Source organism: Schistocerca serialis, chromosome 3 (assembly GCF_023864345.2).
Source record: "Schistocerca serialis cubense isolate TAMUIC-IGC-003099 chromosome 3, iqSchSeri2.2, whole genome shotgun sequence".
NCBI classification, from domain to species: domain Eukaryota; kingdom Metazoa; phylum Arthropoda; class Insecta; order Orthoptera; family Acrididae; genus Schistocerca; species Schistocerca serialis.
In genome coordinates, this window is record NC_064640.1 from 114,850,523 (window position 1) to 114,875,931 (window position 25,409).

Sequence of the window (25,409 nt, forward strand, 5' to 3'; positions counted from 1 at the left end):
ATGTCGGTCGATCATCACCAAACGACGCGCGCAAGAGATCTTTCACGCGTCTAGCAATATGGGGTGGAGCGGCATCCTGCATAAACATCGTACGTTCCAGCAGGTGTTTATCAGCCAGGCTGGGGATGATGCGATTCTGTAACATATCGTCACGGTAGCAGTTACAAAACCAGAATCACGCATTTCCTCAAAGAAAAAAGGCCCAATAACGGTAGATGTGGTAAATCCAACCCATATCGTGACTTTCTCGTCGTGCAATGGAGTTTCCACGACAGTTCTAGGATTTTCGGTAGCCCAAATTCTGCAGTTGTGGGCGTTGACAGACCCTCGGAGCATGAAATGCAACACGTTACTCAACCAATCGTCATCTTCCGCCATCTTTTGAAGCGCCCACACCGCAAATGCCCTCCGCTTCACTAAATCGCCAGGTAACAGTTCATGATGCCGATGGATTTAGTACGGATAGCATCGTAGGGTACACCTCAGTGCCAACCAAACAATATTGTACGGAATGCCGGAGCGACGTGCGACTGCACAAGGGCTGACTTCCCCGTGCATAGACGAACCCTCTACAGTCTCCATTTCTTCCTGAACTGTCTCAGCAGCATACGCCTTGTGCTCGGTCGGCCACTACGGGGTGTATCGTCTAAACAACCCGTAGCTTCGAACTTCGAAATCATTCTCGCCACAGCTGCATTTGTCAACGGACTTTTACCCTTCCTATGGCGATAGGATCGGAACGCTGAACTAGCACATTCCCCATTCTGATAATACAGCTTCACTAAAAGCGCCTTTTCAGGTAACGTCGACATGCTGCGACTGCTTGCGCATTTGATTCTCTCTCTCTTTACAGCTCCTTTTATACACGATTGTCATGCGCAGTCACTGACGTTTTGCTGCCCAGCGCCATCTGTCGGACATTTTGCGTACTTTGTTTTTTTGGTTGTAATAAAACCCCACGTCATTCCAAGTATGCGTGTCAATTTTTACCTTTCTATCCACATTATTCCGTGGTTTATTAAGTTTTCAAATTTATACTGACTTTTTGATCACCCGGTATTTTCATTTGGACAATTCTGAAATTTAGATGCCTGATTAGCCGATAAAGGTAAAGACGATTTCCTTCCCCAACATTGTCCAATCCGAGCTTAACCTCTGTCTCTAATGATTGTTGGGTTGGCTGCACGTTAATCTCTAACCTTCCTTCTTCCTTCGTAAGGTAATTGTAGATTTTGTTACGCTCGGTAACGCCTGAAATATTTGTATAAACCTAGGTATTTATAACAACAATATTACGTACAAATTTTAGGTGTCTTACTCAGTAAAGGTTAGTAGAACAGCAGAACGTTTTGTGCACTAGATACCTCAAAAGTACATACCTATCGTTGTTCCATACATGTTGTACCAGAACATGAAGCATCCGTCATCTGCAAATTCCTTGCCATACACAGGCGAGTACAATCTGGCGAAATCATTTTCTTTTCGTGGGCTCGAGGACTCGATGTACATATAATGACCTGAAAATTCAAATGAAAACAGTGTAAATTTCCTCACTGACGTCAGAAGTAGAAACATATCTCTATGGAAACGTAAAATGTGGTTAAATAAAGAGAGATTGTAGGGAAAAATCTTTCAGATGATTCTGAGTGCTAGTTCCCAGTTCATACAAAATAAGTCTCCAGTAGCTGATCAGAGGAATTACATTGTGAAATGGCGCTTTCTTACTAAATCTATTAAGTCACGATAAATGAGTATTAACAGATTGCAAAGAAACATTAATCAGTCAAAAATGCACTAATGAAATAATATTAATACGAAGCTCCTATTTATGAAGTACTCGACTTTTCGAACTTGTGCAATGTAAGACAGCTTTTCAAAACATTGTACGTAAGAATTACTTTGCCAGAAAGGTAAACCAATACCAAAACAGCAACGTATCGAAAGAAACGACTTAATTTTTTTTAAAACTATGGCAGTTTTAATGCTAGAACGTGGTTGAGAGACGTGAACCGTTTAGTGAAGATGAGCTGGATAATGGACAGAGTGGGAGCCGTGCATCGCGTCACATTCACCCCGTCGAGCCCGCCTGCGGCTGACCGCTTCATTCTGTTGCGCGTACCGCATGTAGTCCAGCTCAGATGTACCGGCAACGTAGAGCGCGACACGCGATGCGGCGTCGAGGTTCGTGGCTCCTTCGGGTATCCGGCTGAGCCCGAGAGTCAACAGGGCTCGGTGCAAGAGGAAAATGGACCGCGCTGGTAAGGCAAGAAGGACTGGCCACATACGAGAGGATTTGATTTCCGAGTACTCTGCACTCCTTCGAGAGTCGTGAAAGTTTGATGTGCTAGGAACAAGGTGTTCTTGATCCTTTGTAAAGGAAAATGACTCGTAATGAAAAACAATGGATGAAACACAGTAATGCGTAAAACAATACTGAACATAACATTAGCAAATTATTATTGGTTTATACAATTCATCATTTTCTCTTTCCGCTTCTTTCTAAAGCCTCCAACTTTCTGAGCTCTTTTATGAAACTTGATCTCAAATTTTGTAACTAAGATTATATTACACATTGGTCCACAGTTGGAATATCGTCTAGAAATGTTTCAAAAATCTCTTCGTACACCCTACTTTTTATATTCTTCTTCATGTAATGTTCATTAATCATTTTCCACAATGAAGGTCTTTTATGAAACAATTTTGTAAGTTTTTCGATGTGGTGAATGGTCCACTCCTTCGCCGTACTGGAAGCAACTAGAACTAGCTGACAAGAGAAAACCGCAGGAAACTCATGGACTTTCTGAATGTGACCTGTCCGCTTACTGCAGCAATCCGCACAAGTGCGTCCATCTAATGAGGCCGGATCGCCTCTTCCGAGAATTGCAGTTGACGGCCTTAATGTCATGTTTCTTTTAACGCACTGGAGGAGACTGCAGGTGTTGTAGAATCCGTCAGAAATATCCATGGCCCGCCCCTAATATCCGCTCGTGTGTGGCCTGATAATGCAGCCCTACGCGGACAGTTCAGCGCAACACACTGAAACTGAAGTAACCAGAGCGTAAGCAAATCGTAATTGTTTTAATTTTCTTGATGTCGCTTTTTGGGTTATCGTATATTATTGTTATTATGTCAGAAGTTCATATCGAAATGCAAGGTCCTTGCACAAACCAAAGGTTAGAAAATGTGTAGAAGGAAAAAACGAAGGTTACGTGAAACTGGAAGCAGGGACCTACAATCGTATGGAGAAATCAGGAGATAGCATGGTATGACAAAATATTACACAGGTTGTAGCTTATCAAAATAAATCTGTAGGTTTTGCAGAGTGTAGTGGCTGACATACATCTACATCTACATTGATACTCCGAAAATCGCATTTAAGTGCCTGGCAGAGGGTTCATCAAACCACCTTCACAAGTTATTAGATGATCGTGATGGCTGTCCCTGTACCCTGTTACTTCACTTGAATACCTGCAAAGCGTCTTCTAATAGATCAACAGTACTGGCAACCTTCCGGCGTCAGCAAAATCCATTGTCTGAAGAAGTATATAACGTTGTGTAAAAGATATCTGCGGCCGCTTAGCAAAGTTACAGGACAAGGCTATCTGGATCTTGCACAGGCAGTACTAGAAATACGAGGACTGTTACTCGCTGCACGTCCAAGAGATGTGCTTCGTCACCTGTCAATAATTTCTCGCAAAAAAAGAAAAAAAGTGCTGCAGCATATGATGGATGGTGCGTGTACAAGTAAAAATGAGGTGGCAAAGGTCCTACAGTATCGTGTGGGACCACCTTCTGACCAGCGTAATACAGCAACTCGATATGGCATCGACTCAACAAGTCGTTGGAAGTCCCTGCAGATATACTGAGCCATACTACCTCTATAGTAGTCCATAACTGCGACACTGTTGCCGGTGCAGGGTGATGTGCACGAACTGACCTCTCTATAATGTCCTACAAATGTTCAATGGGATTCATGTCGGGTGATCTGGGTGCCCAAAATATTCGCTCGAATTGTCCAGAATGTTGTTCAAACCAATCGCGAACAGTTGTGGCCCAGTGACATGTTAGGGAACACGAATCTCATGAATGACAGTAAATGGTTTCCAAGTAGCCGAACGTAACAATTACCAGTCAAAGATTGGTTCAGTTGGACCAAGAACCCTGTCCATTCGATGTAAACACAGTCTACTCCATTATGGAGCCCCCACCAGCTTGCACAGTGCCTTTTTGACAACCTGGCTCCACGGCTTCGTGGAGTCTGCACCACACTCCAACACTATCATCAGCTCTTACAAACTGAAATGGGGACTGACCTGACCAGGCGACAGTTTGCCAGTCGTTAAGGCTTCAACCAATATGGTCACGAGCGCAGGAGAGGCGCTGCAGGCGATGTGGTGCCGTTAGCAAAGGCATTCGCGTCGGTCGTTTGGTGTCATAGCCCACTAACATCAAATTTCGCCACACCGTCTTAACTGATACATACTTCGTACTGTCCCACACTGATTTCTATGGTTGCTTGTCTGTTATCACTGACAACTCTAAACAAACGCCGCTGCTCTCGCTCGTTAATTGAAGGCCGTCAGCCACTGCGTTGTCCATGGTGAGAGGTAAGTGCCGGAAATTTTGAGTTTTCGGCACACTCTTGACACTTTCCATCTTGTAATAATGAATTCCTTAACGATTTCCGAAATTGAATGTCCCATGCGTCTAACTTCGACTACCATGCTGCGTTCAGAGCCTGTTAATCCCCGTCTTGCGGCCATAATCACGTCAGAAACCTTTTCACGTAAATCATCTAAGCACAAATGACATCTCTAAGGCACTGTCCGTTTATACCATGTGCACGGGATACTACCGCCACTGTATATGTGCATATCGCTAACCCATGACTTTCATCATGTACGTCTGAAACATGGACAGACGCGTACAATAAACGCATTATCTGAACTCTTACTACGCATTCAATCTCGCAGGAGTTGCGGTGAAAGGTCTGGACCTGTTTGTTCCAGAGTTCCTATCTGATGTGGAGAAAAGTGCTATAAATACAAAAAATAGATATTAAAATGAGTAAGTTAGGGATATTTATAAGGCATTTGTCGAGGGTTATGTTACCGACGAGGGGCAAATGTGGAAAAGACACCTGAGAACTATTGTCGCTTTCTGTTCGACAACCACTCCCTACACACTGTTCTACCTCACACCCTTGAGGATAAATGGTTGCCGGCTGAAGTGGCCGTGCGGTTAAAGGCGCTGCAGTCTGGAACCGCAAGACCGCTACGGTCGCAGGTTCGAATCCTGCCTCGGGCATGGATGTTTTTGATGTCCTTAGGTTAGTTAGGTTTAACTAGTTCTAAGTTCTAGGGGACTAATGACCTCAACAGTTGAGTCCCATAGTGCTCCGAGCCATTCGATAAATGGTTGCAGGAATATTGTCCTAACGTTTAGCATCGTTGAATAAGTGAAAAATGCCGTAACTTACTTAAAAAGGAATGGCCATGTGAAAGACTCATGGTTGCAATTTACAGTAAAGCATGATGTTGGACGCGCTGGAATACATTGTGTGTCACAGTAAGATGTGTGTTTATGCAGCATGAAAAAACTGCTGCATTTTTATGTGAAACAGCAAAATACGATTGTTTGGGAACTGAGAGTAGAAGGTAGCTGACAAATTAATTCAGTTTCTCGAAGTATTTCAAGAGGCTACCAAGGCTACAGAAGCTAACAGTGGTCCGACGCTGACAGAGAAGTTTATGGTGTAGCACGTTCCACATATGTTGCAGTTCAAGATATATGTGACGTTATGTAAGTTTGCTAAGGAAATATTTTATCGGTACTGACGCCCTCACTGTTTGAAAGTATAAAAGTAAAAACACATGTGAACAGTGCACCAAATTTATTAGCAGCTACACGGAATAATTTATTTACCTTCTATGGAGGCAAGTTGTATTATTTGTCGAACGTCGTAGAAATCACGAAGCCTCAGCATTGACGCCTTCAAAACGTTCGAAGAGTGTCTTTGCATTGTAAGCGGAGGAGGAGGAAAGTGTCTATGAAGTTTGCATGTATCTGTTGACGGGAAAACCGGATGAAGCGCAGTCACTTCCGGAGTGGTGGGAGCCAAGAGCTACAACCTATCCCAGGCTGTTGCAATTGGAACGGGAAGTACCATGTACACCTGCCTCTAGTGCCCCTAGCGAGAGAGTATTTAGTGGAGCTGCGCTTGTCATTACGGATAAACGTAATGGAATATCTACGGAAAATGTGACTGACCTTCTGATGGTGCACTACAACACCATAGTAAGTTTCAGGTACATATACATATCATCCTATTTTCGTTATCATAATTATCTAACGTCTTAATTGCTTGTTTCAGGAAAAATGTCATCCAGAAAATCTTTACAGCGTCACGAGATGAAGAATATTTCTTTATTTAGTTGAACCAAGAACGTTTTCAATAAAATGTCCTTCTCTGCATTTTGCGTTCCTTCATTAGTTTTCTTTTAATTTTAACAAATATATTTAGACTCAACAGATAATATAGTGGTTGTACCATACGACTGTGATGTCATGCAGATATTTTTGCGCATACCAAAGGGCAGTGCTTCCTAAACTTTTGCGGCATGTGTCCTCCTTTCATAAAGTCTAAAGAAAAAGGTAGTTACTGTAATATGGAAGTAACTGAATTTCAAGTAAATGGCTTAATAGCCCTGATGCTTTTATAATGCTTCACATTTCAGTTGTACCACATCAAAAGGGTTGCTGAAGGCTCTTGCACAATGGGTAGCATAATTTACAGTATTAAAGTGTTTTGCACTTTCCTGTTAACCTACAAATTCCCATTATGTAGTTAGCTATCTCAACCCTTCCGAGGAATTCGGCGGGAAGGATCCGCCTGCTTTACATGTCACATAACTTTGCTATTAGGAACCACAGAAGTTCAAGACACTCTCAAATTATTGTCACTAATAATTTTGTTTCTGTATTAATTTTTTTATATAAGTGAAAGAAAGTAATAAATTTGTTACCGATTAATTTGGTAGTATTGGAAACTTCCCTTTAAGCTTAACCAGTAACTTATCGGGGACAAAATTTTATTTCTGTAACTTAAGTCACTGGAAGTTTCTAGTACCTGCTCGTTTAAATTTACACTTCATGTGGGTTCCAGAATTATTGACTCCTCCAATCAGTTGCAGATCGAACTGTTATTACTAAACAGAGCAGGGAAATAGTCTTTCAAACTTTTTGTAAGTCCCTTCAAATGTTCCTTTATTATGTTCTTTCTAGCCGGCCGAAGTGGCCGCGCGGTTCTGGCGCTGCAGTCTGTAACCGCGAGACCGCTACGGTCGCAGGTTCGAATCCTGCCTCGGGCATGGATGTGTGTGATGTCCTTAGGTTAGTTAGGTTTAACTAGTTCTAAGTTCTAGGGGACTAATGACCTCAGCAGTTGCGTCCCATAGTGCTCAGAGCCATTTGAACCATTTTTTTGTTCTTTCTACTAGGAAATCGTAAAGGGCATCGAAGCACTCAATTTGACTGATAGTCAATCAGATTTCCAAAACGGCAAGGCTTTTAATAAACAGTTCGATACGGTCGTGCTCATTACACAGGTTTGTGTTTGGTCCCTGAAGTAATGAATGTAAACTCTTGATTTTTAACAAAATGTTTGCCAAATAAGACACAGTCTGAGGCCAAATAAGCGACAGTCTGAAGCTAGACTTTGCCTCGGGAAATGTGTACCTGGTGAGAGAAACAAACTTAATGCAATATGAAAACCGTCCTGCCGTGATATAACCACCTGAGTTCCGTGTGTGTCAATAAAAACTTTTGAGTGTTTGCTGTTTATCAGAGAGTATTACAAAAACTCGATATTTTGTAGGATGACCTTAAATAATACACTGGTGTCCAAAATTAAAGCAACATACCGTTATTTCCCCGTTCTGTGTCTAATTCACGATATAATCATACAAACGGTCAACAGATGTCCGCACGATCGTGTTCTGCATGGAAGGTGGCATTCCGGTCAACAGACAATCACGCCAGCCATGATGTCGGGGCACCTATCAAACGAGGTAGCGCTTGTCGGGTAGCCCCTCATCCACAGTTGCTGTGTACACGACCACAGAGGATGCAGTATGGCAATGAGAAGACGCCTGCCGGCCGGAGTGGCCGTGAGGTTCTAGGCGCTACAGTCTGGAACCGCGAGACCGCTACGGTCGCAGGTTCGAATCCTGCCTCGGGCATGGTTGTGTGTAATGTCCTTAGGTTAGTTAGGTTTAAGTCGTTCTAAGTTCTAGGGGACTGATGACCTCAGAAGTTGAGTCCCATAGTACTCAGAGCCATTTGAACCGGAAGACGCCTACCAGACTCTCTGGGTTGGAGGGCCATAGGAAGAATGGAAGCAGGACAATCGCTAACTGATGTGGCCCGATGGCTTAATGTGAATCGTTCTGTTCTTTTTCGGATGAAACGACAATTTATAGAAACCTAAACTGTATCCCGAAGACGAGGGCAGAGGCGATCATTTGTGACAACAGAAAGAGAGGACCGTTATTTGGCTGTAAGGGTACGATGGTATCGCCTTAGTACTGCAATTGGCATCTGACACCAGAGCATCCACTGGACGTGCTGTATGCAGGCAAACGGTGTACAGATGGCTTCGGCCGAGTGGCCTTTATTGTCGGGGACCTGCTGTATGTGTACCTCTGACGTGTCTTCACAGAAGGAACCGTCTAGAGTGGAGTCGTCAACATGTCACCAGGACAGTCGAATAGTGAACCAATATTTTTATCACAGATGAGTCCCGATTTGGTCTGGAGAGTGATTCTCGACGGATTCGCATCTGGAGGGAACGTGGAACTCGATTTCAGGACTCAAACACTGTGAAAAGTGACCGATATCGAGGAGGATCCCTAATGATGTGGGCAGGCATAATGTTAACAACACGAACACCTATTCGGGAAATTGTATGGGTGGATCGGCAACGTTTACCCAGTGCCAGGTACCGTGACGAGATCTTGGGACGTCATGTGCGGTTGTTGCGGGGTACTGTGGGCCCAGACTTCGTACTGATGGACGATAATGATCGACCTCACAGAGAAAGAGCGGTTAACGTTTCCTTGGAAACGGAACATATGGCACCCATGGCGTGGCCAGATCGCTCTCCCGATTTGAATCCCATACAGCATTGTGGGGCGGCTGGTAGAAAATTTACTGTTGTTGATATTTAATGTTTGGTTTAATGTAGAAACACTTCCCGGCCGATGCACCATATGTGGGGCGGCTGGAATTTGGCGTTGTTGTATAAAATTTTGTAGAATGTAGAAACACTTCCCTGCCGTTTAACCATATGTGCGACGGCGGGTGGAATTATTGTTGTTAAATGTTCCTATTATTTATGCTGTCTTTTGCCGTTCTCAACACTGGCTCTCTAACTACAATATTGGCAACCAGAAAGTGATTAGAAAGGTGAAGCCTGTAATTAGAATTCCTAGTGCCCACTTCATCTGAGAAACACACTTATAGCTACAGCTTATAGCTCTGAGAAATTAGGAGATTGTCTGGGATTCATAATCAAAAACGATTTTCTAAAAATAGTTCAGTATATTCAGAAAGTCACAGATAAAAAAAAAGAATCCACACAATTTGACTAACAGAGCAGTTCAGAGTCTAATGCGCTGATGCAACTATAACTGTCCAAATTAAATGTTTAAGTGAATGCTCGCCGTAATTTGATGATAATGTTCATCAAACGCCACGCTAAATAATGGTAGAATGTTTGTCCCGCGACGGCACGTGAAAATACAACATACGCAAACTGAAGATAGATAATTAAAGTCATCCCAGAATTAACACTTCACTCGAAAATGATTTCATGGTTACACGTATCCCGAGTAACTTAATACGGCATCCGAGGCTGTTTATAGCAATGATAACCGACGCGACGCGACTTCCTCGCGCAGCCTTCTTATATATAAAGCTGCGGTGCGGACGGCTAAGGGAACGCCTGATCAAATCGGCTCTCCCGACTAGCCGCTGGGCTAGTAATGCACCACTTCAAGTTATTGAATAAATCATCGCTTCCTTTGCTGATGGCAGATGAAGCTCTCAATTTACATGCGCATTCAACACACATGTAAGTAATCATAATAAAAGTTTGACGTGGCTAAGTTAAATATTTTGGGCGAGAGAATTAATTTAATTACACTAAACGCAGTAGACGAGCTCTGAACCTGCCCTTTGGAGATGCGCTATCGCTATAGTTATATAGTTATTCAATTGAAACTTCTCACATCTTTATGATTATAGCGGATCTCCCTTCTACTTAAATCTAAACATCCTAGCCTTATTTATTAGCCTACTTAATCTATCTTGCTTCCTTAATTCTTAAGACAAAAACCAGAAAATCATGAATTTCCACTAAAATTTTAATTTGTGACATCCAAAGTATTGTTTCTATTAAATTATTATGAAAAAGGAATCTAAATATAAATTTTTAATTCTCTAGCTCTTTTCTGTTGCGCCAATGATTTTTACAGAAAAACGTCCAAATTTCGAAATTGGTTAAAGTTATCGAACTGATATTCAACACACATTAATTTAGTATTACTCCTGTCATGCTAGAACCGATTTTAGGTTATCTGCTTGATTTTAAAAGTATTGCGCAAAATTTATGACGTCAGAGCTAGTTACAGCGGACTGGCTGGCACACAATGGAATGACTGATGTGAATTTATTACGGCATGAGTAGGCTGCTTCCCTACAGCATGTCTGGGATGCACGGGGGGAAGGGTTGCATCACGTCAGCTTCCATCAACCACTCTCCAAGACTAGCGAGCACCTCTGCAGGAGGAACGGGCGTTATTGCGTCAACGTGAGATTCATGACATCGTTCACAGCATGCCCCGTCGTTGTCAGGACTGTATTGTTGCCAGAGGTGGTCACACCCCATGATATGTTATGTTATGTTAACAGGGGACCTAGAAACGACGGAGAGGCTCCGTCCCCGCCGCAGCCGCAGTGGTCCACAGCCCCATGACGACTACCGCAGTCCAATTCACCCCTCCGTCGCCCCACACCTAACCCAGGGTTATTGTGCGGTTCGGTTCCCGTGGACCCCCCAGGGAACGTCTCACACCAGACGAGTGTAACCCATATGTTTCCGTGGTAGAGTAATGGTGGTGTACGCGTACGTGGAGAACTTGTTTGCGGAGCAATCGTCGACATAGTGTAGCTGAGACGGAATAAGAGGAACCAGCCCGCATTTGCCGAGGCAGATGGAAAACCGCCTAAAAACCATCCACAGACTGGCCGGCTCACCGGACCTCGACATAAATCCGCCGGGCGGATTCGTGTCGGGGACCAGGAGCTCCTTCCCGCCCGGAGAGCCGTGCGTTAGACCGCACGGCCAACCGGGCGGGCAGTGACACCCCACACTGAGAACATTAACCAGTTGTCAGAATATGTGTGCAAATTCGTTAAGATGGAAAAAAGGAGAACATTTTTAACTAAATAAACACTGTTCCTGCCTTCTTTCACTATTATATTATTAATGTTGTTGCACAACCAAGGTTTCGGGTCATAAGCCCATTTTCAGGTACGTTACTGACGCCCAAAGATGATAATGCACAGATAAACATAATGAAAAGGCAAAGATAATCATCTCAACTTCTTAAAGTATCGATCCATAGCTTAATGTACAATTGCATCAATGACAATTTTTTAACAAATTACATAAATTATTATACAATCAGATAAATTAAAATGACATGTCGAAAGTTATTCAACAGCTAACAACTGTTTAACTACCATGGATTAGGGCCCAAAGTTTTACTTCTATCCTGGGTTTCTGATCTCATCTAAAAGAGGTGAATAACTGAATTGGGTTTGCTCGTTTAATAATAGGTGTGGGGATATACACATCTGTCTTCTAATTTCTGAAATTTCTAATTGGTTGAGTTTGGCCCCCTTTTCTTCTATGTGTAAGACTTGTACATCTATTATGTATTTGTGGTTATTGTTCAGGTAATGTTCTGCAATTATGACAAACAACCAGCCATCACAAAAAGTGGGGTTTATAAAATCACATTCCGTGAGTGTCAGTCTTGCTGCACTGAACAGATGGGGAGGTCAATCTGTACCAGACTTAAAGAACACCACAGGAGCTGGAGATTGAAGAAGCCTGATTCAGCCTTTAAAGAACATCGCCTGGACAATAACTACAAATACATAACAGATGTTAAGTCTTACACACAGAGGAAAAGGGGTCAAACCCAACCAATTAGAAATTTCAGAAATTAAAAGACAGATGTATATATCCCCACACCTATTATTAAAAGCGCAAACCCAATTCAATTTTTCACCTCTTTTAGATGAGTCAGAAACCCATGATAGAAGCAAAACTTTGGGCCCCAATCCATCGTAGTTAAAAACTTCTTGGCTGACGAATAACTTTAGTCCAATCATTTTAATGTAATGCTGATTGTGTAATAATTTATGTAATTTGTTAAAATGGTTATTGTCGTAATTGTAGATTAGTGGCATTAACAATAAAATTGTGAAACAAGGCAAAAAACAGTGTTTGTTTAATTAATTTACAATATTTCACCAAGAACATAGAGTTGGTTCAATTAATAGAACATTTTTGACTATCGTTTTGTATGTTGCAGTTGTTCTCGTTTCTGTGTCCTTTACATTGTTTCTACTTTACTATCACCTGTGTACATTGTTTTGTGGCAAAATAAGCGCAACCTTCCAAAATTTCCCTTAGTTGCCTTAATTTTGGACACCAGTGTTTCAATAAAAAATGGTTCAAATGGCTCTGAGCACTATGGGACTCAACTGCTGTGGCCATAAGTCCCCTAGAACTTAGAACGACTTAAACGTAACTAACCTAAGGACATCACACACATCCATGCCCGAGGCAGGATTCGAACCTGCGACCGTAGCGGTCGTGCGGTTCCAGACTGAAGCGCCTTTAACCGCGCGGCCACTCCGGCCGGCAGAGTTTCAATATTTTCACTGCATCGTAAGGTACAGATTCCATTCACAGAAACCTAACAGTAAGCTGATTTAATAATTACTAGTAATTTTGGAGATTTAAGTAACCATCCTTCTTCCTGATATTATAGCCATCAATTATTTTAATATAATAACGGAGGTAAAATTCTGTGTCGGTAGATACTGTGCGAAGTAAAACATCTGCTTGCCAAAGGACCACACGGATATCGTTTTGCGCCAGCAATAGTTCAGTGCCTGGCGGAAGCTCGACTCGACGAGTAGAAGAGCCATACGGGTGTCCGGCCACGCTCTTGCTTTGTTGAGGCACCGCATCGCTGACCGGGCAGTCACGGCTGCGACCCCGCGGGGGTCACACAGGGAACCCAATCAGTTCAACGATTTGTTGCAAACGGAAACGAATTAGTACGCCTATAGCCTCGGCGAATCACAGCCCTGAGCACAGGTGAGTTCCGTAATTCCACCAGTACCGGCGCTGTCCGCAGGGTAGTGTGATCTGTTTGTCAGCGCGATCCAGCCACTGTGGCCGAGCGGTTCTAGGCGCTTTAGTCCGGAATCGTGATGCTGTTATGGTCGCAGGTTCGAATCCTGCCTCGGGCATGTCTGTGTGTGATGTTCTTAGGTTAGTTAGGTCTAGGGGACTGATGACCTCAGGTGTTAAGTCCCATAGTGATTAGAGCCATTTGAACCATTTGTCAGCGCGATCTTAGCATATGCGCGGAATACACATGGCGATATACTAAATTGCGGGATAGGTGAAGTCTTCGTCAGTCTTCGACGGCGCACCTGAGGATGCCCAGCAGGTTCCCAGCGGACAAATCGTTCAGAGAAGTAAATGATGATCATCTGCAAACCTGGAACTTTTTTGAATATTCACTTCGACGGAAAATTTTTAAAATGCGTGACAGGAAAGAATTGTTCAATTGAGTAGGCATTGGAGAACTCAAAGAGCTGTCAAGATCATATGCTTTGCATTTTCTGGCAATTTCGTGATCCTGTCTAGGTACAGTAAACACAGCTGTAGAGCAACAGAAAGGGATTCAAAATTTCCTTAAAAAAAAAAAAAAGAGAGACAGAGAGAGAGAAAGAGAGAGAGAGAGAGAGAGAGAGAGAGAAACGTATGACAAATATTGAAAGAGCTCGTCAACATCTGAAGGGACAGCATTTCAAGATATAAACAGTTGACAGGTTTCGGTTTCTCGCGGACGTCGTAAGAGTGAAAACTTACGAAATAGTTACCAATAATTCTAGGCGGGAGAAAACAGCTATTGTTTTTTGCAGGACACATGATGTACACAACATAAAAGGCATCTGAAAGCGAGATAAACAAAGACACTACTACATGATAACTAAAACAGAGTGTAAGCTGTTAAGTACTTCCCAATGACAGGAATGTAGGAAATAAGAGGGACTTAAATTAGAGACAAAGATCCTCTGCAAGCTAATGTGTCCGAAGACTGTGGATAGACAGTTTAGGTTTAGGGACATGAAAGAATTTACTAGTAAGATGAAAGATTAGTCTAACAGACTAGAGCACATGCCCACTTGGAGATAAATGTACTGGGAACTTTTGTCCGGCGCGGCATTCGCGCTACCAACGTTCAGGGAAGGCTTACTCATACCAGACCCGAAACCTGCAGGAGGAACACGACTAGATAGTTATCGGCCAATCATGTTACTCAATTCCGACTTCAAGATTTTCACACGCCTTCTAGCTGTGCGGCTCAAACATGTATTACGAGAAATTATTTCCCACGAACAAACATCATTAGGCGGCCATCATAATACACAGACAGCCCCCCGTTAATATCGAGATGTGATCGCTCTGGCAACACACTCGCGACTGACAGGCGCTTTAATCTCCATCGACTTCAATCAAGCGTTTGACAGCGTCAGTCATGCATTCCTCAACGCAGTGATGGAACGGATGGCGATTCCCCGAATGTTCACGCAGGTATTATGCTGCTCCTTCGTGGGGAAACGTCCAGGATTCTCGTCAACGACAGACTTACGGAACCTATACGGACTGAACGCTCCGTACGGCAGCTAGTTTTACTGGATTGTTGACCACCGAGCTCGCAGCTGTTTCGAGACGCCCACCGACGTCTTTGGCACACATCCCACCTCCGATGTCGCACATCGGTCGTTTCTTTTTGGAGTACAGCTACATATGCACCGAGCTCCCCAGCACCAGGAAGATGACCTCCTGCGACATCTACCGTCTTCTCCGAACGTACCCACCCCGGATCCCCGTCGAAGCACGTCACCCTCAGGTTTCATGGCCTACAGTTTGGAAAACGATCCACCAACCATACTACACCATTGACACCACCATGACGTGGTACCTTCTCGTCAACGGCAAACATACTACAAGACAGAAACTGCATGGACTCACCCCTGTGCCTCAAGTGCAATGTCGAAGATACAGATTTACATCGTTTTGAGTGTGGGCCAGCAGCAGCTGTCTGAATCCTCGTACAGAAGATTGTGGCGTTCTACCTCCGAGTACCTCCAAATCACGTTTCTCCTTCCTCGATGATACGTCCTGACACAACCTGATTTCCATCGTCTAAGTGGTACGCCGTCACATGGATCCGTGGCATGGCTATCACCTACCACTTCCGGGACTACATCGTCGATCCGGCGGACTTCTGGACACGCCTCCAAGTACACCACTACACCCTTCGCCGACATCGACACTATCGGGACACTTTTTCGAACTATTTACAGAGTATTTTCGCAATCCAGCCTCGGAGCTGGAATCTCAACGAAACGTGCCAGCCAAGACTAGACGACCCGAAGTTCCCCTTCTAATGGTCAATGACAGAATGGACGTTGTTCTGATGGCTCGCCGAAGTGGAGCATGGCGTAGCAAGTATTCCTCATTTCTTTCAATTCTCTTTTCTCTTTATCTTCTGATTTATTTTCCTTACACATGTTTATCCTATTGACGCATAGCTCTGTATCTACAGCCCATTTGTTTTCTTCCTCATGTGCTCCCCCATAAAACAAAACAAATAAAAGTTAGGTTGCTGCTGGTGTTGATTTACTTTTACAACAAAAAAAGGAAGGATGTTGAGAATATATTCTTGGTTATGTTTTACGTTAACAAAAAGTCCGTAGAGCACTTACCCGTAAAAATCAGTGGTTCGTGCGTCCAGTGGCTTGGTTGTGGCCAGGTAATCTACTTCACTTCCATACACCTTCTCTACTACACCAGCTCCTCAGTGCTCAAGTACACCAATACTTCACGTGAGAGATTAAATATCTGCCATCTCATCATAATCGAAACACAAAGTCTCACTTATCTAGTATTCTAGCGGTGCGTATCCGTAAAACAACTGCACTCACAAACCCTTCTGATGATGATATTTGGTTTGTGGGGCACTCAACTACGCGGTTATCAGCGCCCGTACAAATAACCAACCTTTGCTCAGTCCAAACTCGCCACTTTCATGAATGATGATGAAATGATGAGGACAACACAAACGCCCAGTCATCTCGAGGCAGGTGAAAATCCCTGACCCCGCCGGGAATCGAACCCGGGAAGCGAGAACTCGACCACGAGACCACGACCTGCGGACACAAACCCTTCTGTTGGTGCAATCTGTCTCTGGAGCAAGCTGTGCTGCACTCTGAGCACATTGCCCTTTGGTTTTAAGAAAAATCTGAAGTGCTTCCTTGTGTCACCCTCATAACGTTTCCACACAATTTGGCCGGTTTTTCTTTCTGCCAGACAGTAAAGCCAATGCTCCTATTTTCACCCAGATACCCTACTTTCTCTCTCCTTTTCTCTATCAGTCACGCTAGTTTCTTTGCCCTTATTTTCATTATTTTTGTGTTCTCACGTCCCTCTTTCTCTCTAACGTTCCTAGCATTTCTGTCGTGTCCACTGCTGCGAGCACTCATACTTTAAACCTACCTTGCATAATTTGTATTTATTATCGTTTATTATTATAATTTTAAAATTTCCGAGGATAGAACGCGGATCAAAAGTTTGTTTACGTACAAACGGTACCTAAGGCATCAGATAATAGTCGACAATACCCGACTAACGTACATGGCTCGGCAGTGTGCAGTCACGTCAAACACTGAAGTGACATAAGTCATTGGGTACCTCCTATCATCTTGTCGGAGATCCTTTCTCTCGGCTTAGAGCAACAACTCGATGCGGGACGGACTCAACAAGTCGTTGAATGTCCCCTGCATAAATACTCAGCCATGCTGCCTCTATAGCCGGCCATAACTGCGAAAGCGTTGGCCGTGCAGGATGCACGAACTGACCTCTCGATTATCTCCCATCAGTGTTCGGCGGGACTGATGTCAAGCGATCTGGTGGTCAAATCATTCGCTCGAATTGTCTAGAATACTCTTCAAACCAATCGCAAACGATTGTGGCCCGGTGACATGTTTGGGAACATGAAATCCATAACTGGCTCCAAATGGTCTCCACGTAGCCAAACATATCCAGTCAATGATCGGTCCAATTGGCCCAGAAGACCCAGACCATTCCATTTAAATGCAGCCCATGCCATTATGGAGCCACTACCAGCTTGTACAGTGCCTTGAAGACAACCTGGATCCATGACTTCGCGAGATCTGCGCCTCACTCGAACCCAACCATCAGGTCTTACCAACTGAAATCGGGACTCGTCTGATCAGATCCCCGTATTCCGATGTCCGCCCCTGGTAGCTGAGTGGTCAGCGCGACGGAATGTCATTCTTAACGGCCCGGGTTCGATTCCCCGCTGGGTCGGGATTTTCTCCGCTGAAGGACTGGGTGTTGTGTTGCCCTTATCATCATCGTTTCATCCCCATGGACACGCAAGTCGCCGAAGTGGCGTCAGCTCGAAAGACTTGCACCAGGCGGACGGTCTACCCGAGAGGAGGCCCTAGCAACATGGCATTTCCATTTACCGTATTCCCGTCGTCTATGGGCCAACCGACATGGTCACGAGCCCAGGAGAGGCAACGCAGGCGATGCTGTGCAATTAGCAAAGACACTTGTCTGCTGCCATAGCCTATTAAGGCCAAATTTCGCCACGCTATCCTAACAGATACGTTCGTCGTAAGTTACACATTGATTTCTGCGGCTATTTCGCGCAGTGTTACTTGTCTTTTAGCTTTGACAACTCTACCTCAAACGCCGCTGCTCTCCGTCGTTAACTGAAGGCCGTCGGCCACCGAGTTGTTCGTGGTGAGAGGTAATGCCAGAAATTTGGTATTCTCGGCACATTCTTGATAATGTGGATCTCGGGATATTGAATTCCCTAACGTTTTACGAAATGGAATGTCCCAGGCGTCTAGCTCCAACTACCATTCCGCATACGGAGTATGTTGTTCCAGGTCGTGCGGCCATAATCACGTCGGGCACCTTTTTACATGAATTACCTAAGTACAAATGACAGCTCCGCCAACGCATTGTCCTTTTATACCTTGTGTACCCGATACTGCCGCCCTCTGTACATGTGCATATCACTATCCCATGACCTCTGTTATCTCAGTGTAGTCATAGTGCGTTGCTATTGCTCTGTATTTTTAGCGTCTGCTGAAATGGATAGTCATTGCGAAAATATAAGTTATCGAAGAGTACTTTCAGATGGAAAAATGTTGTGCTAATACAGTTAGAGAGGCCTACGGAGAGAGTAGCACCAGCAGCAGGAAGGAGTGTACGGACAGTGTGTAACATTGTGAACGATATTGAGACAGCCAGACGAACTGGTCAGAAAACTATGACACCAAGGAAGAAGTGACTGAGGAATAAGTGTGTCGACGACTACGATAAGTGTTTAGTGAAAAGAAAGTTCTTAGAAAATTACGATGCTAAAAGAGAAATAACCACCCTGCGAAATCCTTATAATTGGGTGAAGGAGTATACAAACATTAATTTCAAAGGGAAACGAATCACTTCCTTGAGAATTGTCAAGGAAATCTGGTTCCCTTTTAAAAAAATGTAAAATTAGGAAAAACATTTTCGGTTGACAGGGAAAAGTGTGTGCAGAAGAGCTAGGTGTTCAGCCTTTACATGTGTATTAATGGTATTGTGTACGCTTATTATGCAGTATCTCGCCCCTTAACGCCCTGCGTATTGATTATAAAACAACTTTAATTTTAGCACACGTGTCTATAAAGTGATATTTTAACAGCATTTGGATATTTATGTTTGTTCTCCTATCTTTGTTACTAGGTCGTACAACAAAATTTCTATTTTATTGTTATTTCCTGCGTTTTCCTGTAGAAGAATATATTAAAAGCTAAGGTACTGTTGTCTCCTTATACCGTTGTCTCCTGCACGCACTTCTGCATTATTCGACCATAAAACAACAGTTTGATTTTCATTTTGTTCATATCGAATATTTTTCTGTACAAGAGTGTGTTAGCAGATCGTATGTCTGTTTTACCTGCTGCACGTGTACCAACTACAGTTCAGGAACCGTGTTACGTTTTGACTGAACGCAGTTATACCGCTCGTGTATCATTAGAAGCAACCAATATCAGAACACGTCAACAGTTCGCAGCGAATAAGTATCACGAAGGAACGTAAACAGTGCATTTTATCTGCACTATTATAATTTCTATATTTGGTATGATATAGCGGATGATTCAAAAGAAAGGACAAATTTCAATTGTTTATTACGGCCTGCCGTTGTGCCCGTGCGGTTCTAGGCGCTTCAGTCTGGAACAGCGCAACAGTCACGGTCGCAGGTTCGTATCCTGCCTTGGGTATGAATGTGTGTGATCTTCTTAAGTTAGTTAGGTTTAAGTAGTTCTAAGTTCTATGGGACTGATGACCTCAGATGTTAAGTCTCATGGTGCTCAGAGCCATTTGAACCAATTTTTGTTTATTACGGACAAACTATGAAAGATCGAAACACATTGCGCGTATTAATGGGAAGGGACGGTTCAAAGTTGTGACACATCTCCACTGGTCTTTGTTTTTAGCAATGTGGAAACTACACCACAAGAGAAATTATTTTATTAGTGGCCACAAAATTACTGCACCTGGGAGTTAAGGAGCTTCGGACTGCTTATTTTGAGTTTTTACCGCATATTTCACGAGGACACACAGAAACATTTGATTGTATAACCACATCCGCCCAGAAAGTACTCTTAGTACGAGACTTTATTATTAGTCACTGCTGTACTTGTTCACTGTAACGTCACCGCATGTTTCCGATAACTGGAGGAATGGGCACTGCAGCGACTACAGCCGTCAAGAGATACAGGAAACGTATTCGCAATTGCTAGTATAAACCATCAGTGGCTGTATATTGGAATTTGTGGACCGGGACTGGAATTCGGATATCCCGCTTTACGCGGCTGATCACCTTAACCGCTTCGGCTATCCGTGCACGAATCATGGCCAGACGCAAACTTCCATACGTCGTCGTCTGTGTGTCACAGCCTGTACTCGTATAGGCATATTCCCTTCCAGAAAGGAAATATTTATTGGGAGTCAAGAGCATGGTATTGGTGAATAAATACGAAATAGCAGTGACTGTGTTATGCGTGCATGTTCGGAGGAACATTGCATTGTACTTCTTATTAACACAGGCACCGCTATTTCGTATTTATTCGCCAGTACTAGGCCCTCGACTGTCAATAAATATGTCCTTTCAGGACAGGAATACACGTAACGGATGAGTACAGGTTGTGACATATGGACGACGACATACGGAAGTTTTGGTCTGACCGTGATTTGTGCGGATAGCGAAAGCGGTTAAAGTGACCGCTCGCGTAAAGCGGGAAATCAGCATTCGAGTTTCGGTCCGGCACAAATTTTCACTGTTGTCATTCCAGTATAAAGCTGATGGTACTACATACTCGCAGTTTCGAGCACGTATCCTGTAAAAATCATGTTCTTTGTTGGAATTTGCGCGAAGTCAATCAATTTTTCAAGTAACTTGCATTTCACCGTCGATTCAGCAAAACGCCACTTCTGCACAAGCAGATTTATGACTGGCATACAAAATTCTTGGGACCAGTCCTCGAATGTCCACAAGAAACGCTATGGCCAGTTCTGATACGACGCCTGCCTATGAAGCATTACAAGTTGAAGTTTCCGCAGCAATCGCGGCCCGGCGACCATAACAGAAGGTACAAATTTAGAATTTCAGTTCTCCAGAATATGGCAGAGAACACTTCTTCCGAACGACTCATCTGTTCGGGCGAATCGACGATTCATCTATCGGGTAAAGTAAACCACCATAATATAAGAATTTTGGGGTCACAAAATCCTGCCGGCCGATATGGCCGAGCGGTTCTAGGCGCTTTAGTCCGGAACGCGCTGCTGCTACGGTCGCAGGTTCGAATCGTGCCTCGGACATGGGTGTGTGTGATGTCCTTAGGTTAGTTAGGTTTAAGTAGTTCTAAGTCTAGGGGACTGATGACCTGAGATGTTGAGTCCCATATTGCTCAGAGCCATTTGAACCATTTGTACAAAATCCGAACATGAAACAGACTCACCGAGACTGAATGTGTTTTGTTCCGTTTCCGTTCACAATGTTTATGGACTTTTTTGCGGAGGAAAGTGTGACAGCAACAGTTGGACTTTCTACAACATTTGTTGTGTCCTCAACCTCACGGAGATTCCAATTAGTTCATTTTTCTGTATGACGCTGCCTCTCTCTCTTCCACCTTGAGGTGCAGCGTCATCTTAACAACAGCATCTCTCAACGTTGGAATGGAAGAAGTGGACAACAGGATCTTGTTCATTGTCTTTGGCCTCCCAGGCATCAGACCTCCGACCCTCGACTGATTTTTTTTTCTGTGGAGCTACTGTGGCAGCTGTCTATTCCATAAAGAGGGACCTGTTGATTCTTGTGTGGAATGAAATGGAGCACTGTTGCGATATTTCTTGAGCAACGCGTGTCGTTCACGTTGAGTATATGGTATAGTATCTGAGCTAACATAAAACTGAACCTTTTTCTACCCAGTGACATCCACAATGTGTTTCTTTCTTTCATAGTGTATCTGTAACGAACAATTGAAATCTAGTCTTTCTTGCTGAATCACCCCGTATATTATGTTACCTATAACATGCTTATCGTAATATATGTAATGTAAAGTATGTAGAGTACCTGGTTACATGTAAGAGTGGTCTTGATAGCTCTAATCTTATCAGTTTCAGTAAATCTAAAAATAGTTAATGAACAAAATTTTACTGACATATGTCTAGAATGGACGGGAACAGGCTGAGAAAACAGATTTTTAAGATACTTGATAGTTGACTGAAATTTACCAACGTACTGTCCAGAGAGATGAGAAAGGATCTTGAACGGGCTGGGTTTAATCGGGGATTCATCTCAGGCTGGCCATCATGTGTGTTAGTCAGCGGCAGCTTTAAACAGTTCTACATTGAATATGGGTGGGTAATGAACAAAAGAAAGAATTTAGGCTAACGGAAGGAACGCATATAACGATTTTAGTAATGTGTAAGTGTTATTTAACGTGGTCTTTGATGTCTGTTATACTATATATATACATATATATATATATGGTATAACGGACATCAAAGACCACTATATATATATATATATATATATATATATATATATATATACTGTTTCAATTATTAATAACATAAAGTTGAAATATCAAATGTAGTGGTTGCTTGGTTAGTCTATATCTTAACTTCTATGTCAAGCTCTTTGGTTCTTCCTTTTTTGCGCAAGAGCTCCGTGGATCAGAAGAAAATTGTGTTACCATGTCTAGATGGTAAGTTGACGACAATGAAATAGCATACTAAAGACTAGTCCAAAGATGAAAAAATGGTTCAAGTATCTCTGCGAGAAGTGTTCTCATGCATCAAAGGTGAAATAGGAGTTTGTTGGATATAATATTCGAAAAATGACGTTCCAGTCCAACTTCGAACGAAACGTTAGTGTATGATAAGGAGGCTTAGATATCATTCGAGGAGGCTGGTACAAAATTCTGGGCAAATAGAAAAGGACTTATGTTACATTTCTGTTGTAGCAAACAGTCTGGAAAAGTTAAAGAAGGTTGGCTGTTTGATGAGGTTGTATTCGTCAAGACATCCTAGCTGCTGAAATATCGATATGATGGCAGACCACCGATGGTCACATAGAACGGGCAATTCATTGGAGAGAGAGTTTTATTAGATGAATTAAGGGGAAAAGAGAAAGAAATATAGCCCACTCCACACGTAGTGACTATGCAATAAACAGGTGATACCGTATTTATACTTCAATTACGCTTTTATTCATAATGAAAAATTAATTAAACTTTTATTACAATTACTGTGATTTGCTAATTTTCTTTTTGAAATAAACTTCTTACAAAATATGTTTTATAGAAAAGAATTGAAGTTAGTTACGGATTCATTGCCCTAAAAATCGTAAGATTAAGTTATCACCTAACAAAAAGTAATTGCCTCTGTATTTAGTAAAAAAACAGATGTTCTCAAAATACTCATTAATGATTCACTGGAAACTATGATTTCTTGTGGCGAAACATGTACCCCAATGTTTCGAATGACATGCGAAATGTTGTTAATGGAGTTCGATTCCACCATACATATAATGTAATGTTACTTTATATTTACCTCCAAATCCAGATCCATATGTGTGGTCAAAAGACGGACCAGTTTTAAGATGTCCAGAAGGTGTAGAGTAGTTATTTCTTATCCAAAGAAAATCGGTAACCGAATCCTGTGACCAGCCGCAGATATCTTCACTTTCAAAATCGCAGGAGGATTTCGGCGAATGAATCAGGGCTTAGCATGGAACAAACAATGGTAACATTTGTATAAACAATACACTCATCAAAATTGCTATCGCAGAGATTAAAGTCTAACAGAAACATGTGAATCTGTATCATAAAAGATTGTTGAAACGTAATAAAATACTGTGTGTTTGACGCTGTGCAGCGTAAAAATTGTGCTGCAAAACAAGCCCCCAGAAAATTTTTTAATCTTAAATTGTGTTATGAATACACATGAAACATAGTGATTTACCTCTCAAACACTGCATTGTAATATTTCTTTTACTTTCACAGAGTAATTTACAGTGACAGTGACATTTGGTAGTCATGTTACCATAGGTGTTTCCTTGGCAACACTTCAGTAGATATTTATAATTAGATGTCAATTATATGATTTTTTTATTGTAACTGCATTTTTCCTAACTGTAAAAGGTTTTTTTCTGCTTGACGACAGTAACATAACATTCGTTAAATATATCAGTAATCTACTTTGTAGACGTAAAAAATGTTACACTGAAGATGCATTTTTCTAAGATACTTGGTCTTTAACGGTTTACGTTGTAACTTAAACTACCACGGATCTAAAGATGAGTGTATATATATGAATCTCAGTAACTGTTGTAAGATTTCTGGGCTACGAGAATCAATTGTAACTAAAATGGTTCTCATACGTCCAATCTATTCTCAGGCGTCAACGTACTGATACAGATATTACTTATATTAGTAATAAGTACTTGTTACGTTATTATCTCTAATTTCAATGAAAAAGTGCAAATTTCATAACCAATTGGCTGTGGGGAAAAGGTCTTTTACCAATTCGGCTTGTGTTTTACTTTCAGTAAACACTTCCTACATGATACTAAGGCTTTAAATATATCATTTGGTAGCTCCTGACATTCAGTAACAAAAGTTCAAGACAACTTTTAAAAAGATTTCATCATTATTTCTAACTGGTCGAATTGCGAAGAAAGATATGAAACTTCCTTGTGAACATATTATTAGCACCACTGTAACAAATTTAAACACAATATAATTTGCTAGGCAGATTCCCGAGAAAAAAGTCATCTGTTAATACAAACAGTAACTTTTTCTCGATAAATATGAACAATCGTGAGCTAATATCTGGAATTTCTCAACTTAATTTATGTATCGGACACACAAATATAAATTACACGAATGAAAGTAGACGATTCGGCATAAAAATCGAAACCCCACAGCTGGCTGTTTATGAGCTTTCTAGAGAGTGGAATGTCAATAGTGCAGGGTATACAGTCGAACGTGGATGAGTGAGAAAACTCTATAAATGAGCCTAATCATCATATCCTGTCATTTCTCACCCAAAAATCTATATAAGTGATACGATTTTGACGATTCTGAGGTCCTGACCTCGATAAATGAGGCTACTTGACTTCCAGTTATATAAGCAAATTTCACACGCATGACAGATACGTGTCTTTCGTTACAAACTTCCTAGTTCGTATACAGCAAATAATCGATTGTTTGCAGAGTCCTCAATTCTTTTGAATTTCGAACGGATACCAACCAGTCAATTTCCGATAAGATATGGAAGTTTCAATAACGTGTTCGAAATGCAGCAAGCTGCCGATTGTCCTAGTTAATGTCGACCCAAGACTGCGCAAAAAAGGGAAAAACAGAGATAATTCAAAATACAC

The 25,409-nt window shown here is 42.4% G+C and overlaps 1 protein-coding gene across 2 annotated transcripts in view; it reads right to left on the bottom strand.

The window, feature by feature from the left end:
* Positions 1-25,409, bottom strand: part of LOC126469803 (MAM and LDL-receptor class A domain-containing protein 1-like) — a 1,070,274-nt gene that overhangs the window by 383,707 nt on the left and 661,158 nt on the right. For both annotated transcript variants that reach the window (XM_050097061.1, XM_050097062.1), the window contains exons 4-5: positions 23,579-23,749; positions 1,380-1,517 (exon numbers count right to left, since the gene is read on the bottom strand). In XM_050097061.1, coding sequence (XP_049953018.1) covers positions 1,380-1,517; positions 23,579-23,749 — 309 coding nt within the window. The remainder of the gene's footprint in view (positions 1-1,379; positions 1,518-23,578; positions 23,750-25,409) is intronic.